Source organism: Neovison vison, chromosome 7, assembly GCF_020171115.1.
Source record: "Neovison vison isolate M4711 chromosome 7, ASM_NN_V1, whole genome shotgun sequence".
Taxonomy (NCBI): Eukaryota; Metazoa; Chordata; class Mammalia; order Carnivora; family Mustelidae; genus Neogale; species Neogale vison.
The window spans coordinates 195,341,940-195,352,027 of record NC_058097.1 but is presented as its reverse complement, the minus strand read 5'-3'; the positions used below and the strand labels follow the sequence as shown (position 1 = coordinate 195,352,027).

Genomic DNA, 10,088 nt, shown 5'->3' with positions numbered 1-10,088 from the left:
CATTAATATTAACATTAACATTAACATTAACATCTAAATGTAATGCGCTATGTGATCTTGAACAGAAAAGGTAAAAACCAAGGACTTAAGATCACAGTGAATAGGATCTTTACGATAGTCTCTTTGCCTGAATAGACTCATCAATACAAGAATAATGTTTTACCCTCTGAATTGCAGAACACATGCATCCTGAGTTTTAGTAATATGAAGATTTGGGAAATCCTAAAGATTCTGTGTGAGATTATTTCTAAGCAAGCATTTAGTTCCTCACTTAAGATGAACAGCAGCCCTAAAATTGTGCTATAGATTGACCCACACATTTTCTAAGCATTTACTTTCCATCTTCCAGACACTGGGAATGAAGAGATGAACACGTGTTAGATACTGCCTTCCAGCAACTGAATTTAGGGGAAGGCACAGAAGACACGGAAAACGCACACGCACGCACATGCGGTTTGTGTCACAATCCCATTATTCTTCCCGTTGGTTGACTTTTTTTTTCTTTTATTTATTTTCAGCATAACAGTATTCATTATTTTTGCACCACACCCAGTGCTCCATGCAATCCGTGCCCCCTACAATACCCACCACCTGGTACCCCAACCTCCCACCCCCCCGCCACTTCAAACCCCTCAGATTGTTTTTCAGAGTCCATAGTCTCTCATGGTTCACCTTCCCTTCCAATTTCCCTCAACTCCCTTCTCCTCTCCATCTCCCCTTGTCCTCCACACTATTTGTTATGCTCCACAAATAAGTGAAACCATATGATAATTGACTCTCTCTGCTTGACTTATTTCACTCAGCATAATCTCTTCCAGTCCCGTCCATGTTGCTACAAAAGTTGGGTATTCACCCTTTCTGATGGAGGCATAATACTCCATAGTGTATATGGACCACATCTTCCTTATCCATTCATCCGTTGAAGGGCATCTTGGTTCTTTCCACAGTTTGGCAACCGTGGCCATTGCTGCTATAAACATTGGGGTACAGAGGGCCTTTCTTTTCACGACATCTGTATCTTTGGGGTAAATACCCAGGAGTGCAATGGCAGGGTCATAGGGAAGCTCTATTTTTAATTTCTTGAGGAATCTCCACGCTTTTCTCCAAAAAGGCTACACCAACTTGCATTCCCACCAACAGTGGAAGAGGGTTCCCCTTTGTCCACATCCTCTCCAACACATGTTGTTTCCTGTCTTGCTAATTTTGGCCATTCTAACTGGTGTAAGGTGATATCTCAATGTGGTTTTAATTTGAATCTCCCTGAGGGCTAATGATGATGAACATTTTTTCATGTGTCTGATAGCCATTTGTATGTCTTGATTGGAGAAGTGTCTGTCCATATCTTCTAATTATTTTTTGATATGATTGTCTGTTTTGTGTGTGTTGAGTCTGAGGAGTTCTTTATAGATCCTGATATCAACCTTTTGTCTGTGCTGTCATTTGCAAATATCTTCTCCCATTCCGTGAGTTGCCTCTTTTGTTTTCTTGACTCTTTCCTTTGCTGTGTAGAAGCTTTTGATTTTGATGAAGTCCCAAAAGTTTATTTTCGCTTTTGTTTCCTTTGACTTTGGAGACATATCTTGAAAGACCGTTGGTTGACTTTAAAAGGGGGTTAACAGCCCACGTTTTAGGATTATAGTCTTCATGTCTTTAGAGAGGTGGTGTGTACAAAGTGCTCTATAATGGCAATTTTTTATACAAAAGTAACCATTTTGGAATTTAGGAAATGATCACCATTGCCTGAGGAATACCAACTCCCTGGGTAATCCCCTGGAAGCGAGTAAATAGGCTGAATTCTCACCATCTTCAATCCTCCTCACTCACCATTTCCACATCTTGTGGATCAACACATTGTTCTGTATTTGGCTGATTTATACATTCTTCTGTAAACCACTGCCTATGGTTTCGCGTCATATCAAGGAGGATGGCTTCCATAGTACAGCCGAACTCAATGATATGAAATAACCCAATTTGGCGATTATAAGTGATGCCAGCAGTATGCATGGCTACTAATGAACCTTTTGCATCAAACACTGGGGAGCCAGAAGCCCCAAAGTAAAAAGAAGTGTCATAGGTAATCACATCAGGATTGTAAGCTATTTTCTGGAAGCTTCTTTGAGTGTACATATGGATATACTGCATGTCATCACTGCTACCCTCTCCCCCTCTAGGCTGAGGATGTTTCTGAAATTTCTCCTCTCGCTCCTCCAGAGGGATCACGGTGCAACCATCACTAGACTTGGCCTCTCCATACGGATGGCCGATGATATAGATGAGCCCACTAGATGGCGCAGGAGCAACTCTAGAATAGAGTCCCAAAGGTACCCGCTGTCCATTGGCCTTCAGTTGCAGAACCGCGTAATCCAGAGTGGCATCAGATACCCTAAACCAAGGCTCAACGAAAAAGCAGTTCTCTTCTTTCTCAGGGGGCCCTTCGTAACTAAAAGTCACTCTTACGCACTGACCAATTATGTCTGCCCACCTACTTGGGTCTATTCCCTTTCCCACAATGTCACTTACCACGTGTCGACAAGTTAAAATAAACAACTCATTAAAAACAAAGCAGGTGGCAGAACCCCTATTTCCATTGTTGTCCCACGACAGGTACCCAACTGAGTCACTGAGATGAGAAAGAAGTTTGTGCATTTTAACTGGGGTAGAGTTTTTTGTCAGTTTCCCAAAGTTTACTTTATGTAGTCTAAATAATGAAGCTCTGTTCTTTTTCTTTTCCAATTCTTTCTTGAAGTTATCTCTGATTTTTTCACTTTCTCTCTGCAAACTGGGGTACTGAGCCACAACTTCTTCTCTCAACACAGAGGTGTTTCGTTCCTCTGACTCCGAATTTTGAGAAGCTCCTGCTCCAAAGCCCATTCTTTTTTCAACTTCAATCTCAAAGAGCTCGCCTTCTAGGTTGTCAACAGTCTGCGTGCTTTCTAGAATGGAGTCATGGTTTTTGATGAGTCTCCAATCCTCTTTCTCCAGAAAGGAGAGAAACCTGCCATCCTTGCACACTGCGTCCTTGATGGTTTCTCCTTTGAAAGCGTAGACGCAGAGTTTGCACCCTTCTTTGTGAAGATGCCTGCACTTGACTATCCTCTTCTTTCTCTTCCCAATCACATGAATATAAAATTTGACACAGTCATGGGATACCTTGTCATGCCGGCCAAATACCGGGCTCCCATTTTTCTGTCTACTTCTACTCTGGGCAAATTTGATTAGCACGTGGCAACTTTCAGGAAAGCAACTGAGGGGCATCCCAAGATTGATGTATCCTTCGATGCCTTCCGTGCCAAGCACCAGTATCTCTTTGCCCTGCTGAGTTTTTATTTCCTTCTCGACAGCCTTTAACGTGTTGAGTGCTGCATATAAGCTATCCCCTTCACTGTGTGTGAGCACGTGTTTTCTGGAATTCACAGCCAAGGTGATGTAAATTGTCTTCTTTGGGGGCCTAGTCTGGTCTTTGGGTCCTTGAGTCTGGGTGTTAGTTATATCTTTTGGACCTTTTCTAGCACCCATCTTCATTTGAGGAATATCAGAATTATTCTCCTGGTTTTTATTGACCTAAAAATAAATGTTACATCCTTTAAAACTCTGAATACAACCTTACACAAGGAGGATTCATCATACACTAGAAATTCCCTGAAAAATTAAGAGTATTTGATTTCTATGCCTGAATGAGACATTGTTGCCCAAGTCCTATTCATCATGGCATTGGTGTGGACAGAACTTGCTGGTCATGGAAATAACAGGGCAGGATGGTTGTAAAGATTCAGTGTAACGTCATAGGTGACAATACCCAGCATGATGACTGGCACATTAAAAGATTAACTTTTATTTCCCTTCTTTGTAATGGTGCTAATATTCTGGATCCAGAAAAAAAAAAAGGAGCATAAGGTAATATACGTTTACTCTGGGCACAACAAAACAAACTCTCAGAGAGCATCTCTTCCACCCAGCATTGTCAGAATCACCCTTGTTGGGACACTGTAATGGATTTCCAGCTCTTCAGAAGATTCTAAGGCAGATACGGACATTTTCAAGTAAGGGAACTGGGTAGTACCTGGCTATTGGCTGGCTCTGTCATGAAGTAGGACAAAGAGAAGCATAACTAGGCTTGTCTCAGCTTTCCTAGATACTTGAATATTTCAGTTACAACCAGATGAAAGAAAACAAAGGAAAGGTTTTACATTACATACTCAAATTCTCAAAATTCTCCTAGCCTGCATCTTGATAAACGCAAGGAGGATTTCAGACTCAGGAAAGAAACTGAGGGTTTGATATGGTAACAGAGCCCCATTATTAGAAAGAGCCCTAATGTCAGTAAAAGTAAATGTAAGTCTTCCCTTCACTTACGTCTCAAGCAAGAAGGCATTTCTCTCTCTGCATAAATAAACTGAGGATAATAAAAATCTTCCCTCCCTGCCTAACAAGATTATGATAAGGATGATTATTTTAAAATTTGTTTCATACACTAGAAAGCACAGTACAAATGTAGGTTATTACTGTGATCAAAGAGATTAGCTATATTTGAGATAGTATATTTTCATTCTTTGAAATAGTATTGATTTTTTTATTCCACAGTTGACTGTACTATATTATAGTAGATTCATTGTTGTTGTTCAGGAAGTGTTACAATAGCTTTTTACTGAAGGCTGTTTTGATGTGGCCAAGACCTGTATTAACCCTAAAAGAATAAAATGGATGAGAAAGATTTTACTTTAATATCATCAACCTACAAGGAGGCAATTTCTTGGCAGAAAGAACTATGAATCCAGTGTCAAGAAGAGCTATGTCTCATATTGGCATATTCCATAAACAGTAAATAAACATATTTACAAACATACCTGAGAGAAATAGTGCTCAATTTTCCTATTTCTCTTCTCATCGAATGCGATCTGTGACCTGCGCTTCTTAGGGCTCATGATGGTTTGAAGGTGAATAGACGGTTCACTCTAAACACTAATTTCAAAAAAGTTCAAGTTAGAGTGGTATTTTCATAGCTATGTTAATTGTAGAGGATAACATTGATGGGACCCCACATCCCACCCCTCCCCTTGGCCTCTAGCATCCCTCTCTTGCTAAGAGATGTTAACCTAGCAAGTAAATAGTTGACCCAACAGCTACGATCACTCGATGATAAAAGCTCCCTTTTATAGACCACTGCTTGGTAGGTACCATACTAAATACTTGACAGAAATTGTCTCCGATTGCCAGTTCCCCCAGAAACCATGCAAAGCTGGTGTATTTGCTTTTTGCAGATGACGAAACTGTAACTCAGAGGAGGTAGGTGACCCTTAAGGCCAGAGCCACGTGATAGAGATGGAATTCAAATGCAGAAGGGTTTGTAGTATGAGAATTAAAAAGTGTGTTCTAGTTACAAGGAGATTAAAATCTGGCCCCCATTTAAGGTGGAGATGGCACAGGGATGGTGTGATTACAGAGTAATGGATGGGAAAAGAGCCATAAAGACAAAATCATCTTGGGATGAGAGTTTGCCTGGGAAGTCAAGAAGTTTAGTTGCTGCTTGGTTTTTTGGTTTGTTTAAAGGGATACTTTTCCCTTCTATCTTTCCTGGGATGTCTCCCCAGAAGAGAATGAACAATGTAAATAAAACCGTGAAATCTTCATTAGCAATAAATAGAACAAAAGCCAGGGAGGGCAGCAGCTCTGTTTTCAGATCCCAACATGTACCAGGATGCCAAGCATGTGGCAATCTCTCAATAAAGACACATTTGTGGGGTGCCTGGGTGGCTTGGTCGGTTAAGCGTCTGCCTTTGGCTCAGGTCATGATCTTAGGGTCCTGGGATCAAGTCCCGCATCACGGGCTCCCTGCTCAGCAGGGAATCTGCTTCTCCCTCTCCTGTTCCCCTTGCTTGTGCGCTCTCTCTCTCTCTGACAAATAAATAGATTTTATTTATTTATTTTATTTATTTTTATTTATTTATTATATTATTATTTATTTATTTATTTTACGAGTGATCATAGCTGTTGGGTCAACTATAAAATCTTAAAAAAAAAAAAAAGGACACATTTGTAAAGATCCAATGAATGAACGGAGCAAGCACAGGAGATGCTATGACCTATCCTAAGTGCCTTTTAATAAATTACCTCATTTAAATTTTCCAACTCTGTGTAATTGGTATTATTAGTTCCATTCTCCGAATAAAAAACTTGAACATCTAGAGATTAAGCTATTTACTCAAGGTCACAAAGCTCCAGAAAGCATACTTTTGGTTACGAACATTTTCAAATGGGAACAACAACAACAAAATAGAGAACAGGATAATGACTCTGCATATGCCTATCACACAGAGTTAATGATGATTCATTTTTTGGATAAATTTGCATCATCCTTTTATTTTCCTAGATTATTTTACACTTAGATACATCATAACATTTTATCCCTAATTATCTCTTTCCAGCTCTACAAATTAAGAACTTTTTCTTGCCTAATCACAATCCTAATTTATTTGACCATCCAATCGAGGTGCATTAGTCGTCTTTAATTATTATGTCTCTTTAGTCTCCTTCATTCTAGAAAAAGCCCTGATTTGTTAAAAAGAACAGAGAAGCTGTCTGCAGAGCGTTCAACTCCCCGGCTGCTGCTTCATGTTGTTACGCTGTAGCTCACCTGTTTTTTGGTCAACGGCAAGTTCTCTAAAGACAATGACTGTTCTCCTAACCGTTTCACTGTGGAGCAGGAGCTGTGGCTTCATTCTTTACTGCTAATGAGCTGCCCAGGAAACTCCAGCGTCTCTGAGCCTAACTCTCCTGTTTGTAAAATGAGGCAAGGACTCTAAGTGAGCTACAGAATCTGAAGGTGCTGCATCAAGGTGAGTTTTTATAAGACCCCCTGGGTTCAAATGTCAGCTTACCCTTTACTAGCTGCCTGACCGTGGGCATGTTAATTAACCCCTGTCCATCTCACTGTCCACAGCTCTAACACGGGAGGAGTAGTGGAATCTGACTCCCTTGTGAAGATTAAAAAATACAATGCATGAAAAGACTTTCGGAACAGTTCCTGGCACATAACAGGTTGCCCAGTACATATTACTACTGTTATTATTATTTTGTATCAATATACTTACCACAGGGATACTTTTTCAACAGCAGAGAACCTGGGAAAACAAAATAGATAGCTATCACTGGGCTGTGTTGTAAGATCCTTGAAGGCAAGGACTTACTGTCCAACAATTAAGAAATCTGCTGTTTCAGTGTGTCAGTTGATGATGACCCAATCTTAGGGACTGAATGAGAACCCAGGAGATTTAAGAGTGGTTATTACATATGGACCAAAAAAGGAATATAAAGTAGACAGAAAGAAATGCGAATTTTGCACTACACTGGGAATAACTCCAGCATTCACAGTGGAAAGGGGCAAGAGATTAAGAATAAACACCCTAACATTCCCCCCCAACATCATTTCCGGTGTCCAGCGTGTGTCCCGTGAGTCCCGTAATAGCAAAGGTGAAATGCCCTTAGCTGGGCCTCCTACTGCAGCCTGCTCTCAGAGTTGGAGAAGGCTCTGCTGACCTGAAGGGCTGCCCTATGTCCTCCAGTAAGGAGATGAAGATACGCGGCCTGTTCTTGGTCCATTTCCTGCCCACCCAGAGGCTCTCCCTTGGAATTCCTCCCAAACCCATCTCTCTCTTCCCCTCTTCTTCTTACCTCCTCACCCTCCCCGGCTTCTCCACCTTCTAGGTCCCCCCCACCCCGCCCCCCCCTCCGCCCCTCACCCCTTCCTCTCCCACTCCTCCCATAGTTCTCTCCCTCTCTTCTTCCTCCTCTTTCCTTCTCCGCCCTCTCTTCTCTGGAACAAGTGCACAGAGCTGAGCCAGACTGCAGGAGAGGGGCCGGGTCTCGGCTGACCTAGGCCCCCCTGCAAGGCCGCCACTGCCGCCCCCACCCCGCCTCCGTGGCGGGACAAGCTGCAGCCACGGAAATCAAACCAGGCCCAAATCTGGGCCCCGCGGGTGGGCGGCGCTGTCCCGCCCAGGCCAGCGACCCCAGCCCCTCCGCTCCAGCCCCGCAGGCTCACGCGCGCTCACCCATTCCTCGCCGGCCGCCAGCACCCGGGACTTGAATCCCGCGCCCAGCCGAGCGCGGTGCTTATAGGAGGAAGCCAAGGCTTCTGAGCTCCGGCGGGGAGCTGGCCTGGGAGGGGCGTCCCTGCGAGCGGGGCCGACTGGGCGGGCGGGGCGGGCCGGAGCTGGGGCGCGCGGGCGGGAGGCAGGGGCTGGGGTTCCAGAAGGTGTCCTGCCCCATGCGATCCGCTGCTCGGCGGGCTGTTGGCTTCCTTCCACTCTCCTATCTGACGGCTTCTAACAGCCTCACCCCTCCGCCGCCTCTGAGTCTTTGCTTCTTTGGACACCCGGGAAGCGGGCCTGTCCGTCGGTGGGGTGGGGGGTGGGGGTTCTCCAGAATAAAGCATTAGCGTGTTTGTCTCCGTCCCTCCAGCCTGAAACAAAATCTTCCCAGGGTCTTCCGTCCCCACGGCCGGTTTGAGAACCAGACGTGGGCGTCTACGCCTCGTCTCTTCCCTTGAGCTTTTCTCTCGCACAAGGACAGCCAAGGCTGACAGGGGTAGAGACCAGTTGCTGTATGGCTAAGAAGGCGGATTTTCGTCAAATACAGACCTGTTAAATTTTTGGTCAGAAAATCAAAAGGGTTCCTTAAAAGGTTTCTTTACTCTCAAGGGCAAAATAAACTCAGCACTTGGGGGAACGCAACAACAACAACAAAGCTGGACAGGAACCTCCGCATGCAAGACACAGGCTCCCCACCACTGAGTTCACACAGCATTGGAGAGAGTTCAAGGGACCTCAGAGGGACAGGGCAGCAGAAACCCACTCGGTGTTGTGAGGCCTCCAAGGATGTCAAGTGCTGCTTCCCAGAAATCTCGACAGAACCTCCTGTTGGTAAAGCTAAGCCCGCGGCTTCTTGAGGTTATGGGGAGCAGAACTTCCGTAGCGTCTCAGAAAAGGGAGAGCAAGGTTGGACTCTTTATGGAGATTTTGAAGTCTGGTTTAAGTCGGGTCTTTTATGTGGGGGATTGGTTAGGATAGGGTAAGTCTCGGGTGACAGTTTAGGACCAGTGGGTGACAGGCAAGGATTTTTAAGAAGGTTTGGAAACTGTACTTTGATGTTTTCAAGTGAAGAGTGCTGCGGTCGTTGAGGAAGTTACTGGAATAAACAGTAAAGACATTTGCAACTTCCCATGTCTCTGGGCAAAAGCTTCCTGGTATAGTAAATTCATGCTCATGAAAAGAGAAGATAAGTCATATTAATGTAGTCAGCAAGCGATGTGACTGTAGATGACTTTCTCTTCATGATGAACATGCTGGAGAGCCTGGTCACCATTTGTCACCGAGACTATCGAGTATTTTATCTAGAAGCTCACTCAAGAGAACACATTTAACATAATTGTTGTCATAATGCTACACCCAGAATTTAGACACAAAGAGGTTGATCTTCTTAGGAAACATTTTCATAAAGTTAACGATGGGTCTTCAGAACCCCATCAGCTTTTAAGATTAGAACCTGCTCTCCCCTTGGGCACTGCGAAAGAAATATTACATCCTTTTATTTTACTCTGCTCTAGATTTCCAGGGGCAAACCCCAGTCCTTTCAGGAAACAAGGGTATTCCGGTTTACGGGTTGCTGTCCCCTCCCGCCTCCCCCCCCCCCCCGCCCCAGCCTGAGGTTTTTCTCCTTTGTGACCCCGTCAATACATTTTCTCTAAACTCTTAAGTCAACGCCAGGACCAAAGGGGTAACTCACCCAAGAGAAGAGCTCGTCCCAGACCTAGCCTTCACTCGCCTGCACGCGCGACTTTGGGGGGACCCAAAGGGAGTTCCGCCTTCTGGGTAAGCGGGCTGTGAGTCGGCCCGAGGGACCGCGGGGTGCCGCGTCCCTTTGTCTCATTGGACGGCTGCTCTCTACTGCGGAAGCCGATTGGTCGCGCTCTGGCCGCCGAGCGGAGCGCGGGAAAGGGTGAGCGCGGCCCCGAGCGCTGCAAGGTGCAGGAATCCCGGCTGCGGGCGGCCGCGCACCCTCCCTCGAGGCGGACCGGACCGGCCTCACTGGGC

The 10,088-nt window shown here is 44.7% G+C and overlaps 1 protein-coding gene across 1 annotated transcript; it reads right to left on the bottom strand.

The window, feature by feature from the left end:
* Positions 1-1,513: 1,513 nt before the first annotated feature.
* FAM111A (FAM111 trypsin like peptidase A) lies at positions 1,514-9,867 on the bottom strand. Its single transcript, XM_044261118.1, has 4 exons — positions 9,781-9,867; positions 7,089-7,118; positions 4,845-4,959; positions 1,514-3,561 (listed from the first exon to the last, which is right to left on the bottom strand). The coding sequence occupies exons 3-4, from the start codon at positions 4,920-4,922 to the stop codon at positions 1,807-1,809; spliced, it is 1,833 nt and encodes a 610-aa protein (XP_044117053.1). The 5' UTR covers positions 4,923-4,959; positions 7,089-7,118; positions 9,781-9,867; the 3' UTR covers positions 1,514-1,806.
* Positions 9,868-10,088: the final 221 nt, after the last annotated feature.

Excerpts from the sequence above, each read along its gene's own strand:
- FAM111A (XM_044261118.1), bottom strand. The coding sequence starts at position 4,922 with ATGAGCCCTAAGAAGCGCAGGTCACAGATCGCATTCGATGAGAAGAGA. Across the intron at positions 3,562-4,844 it reads TTGAGCACTATTTCTCTCAG|GTCAATAAAAACCAGGAGAA; the intron begins GTATGTTTGTAA and ends ATTTATTTTTAG.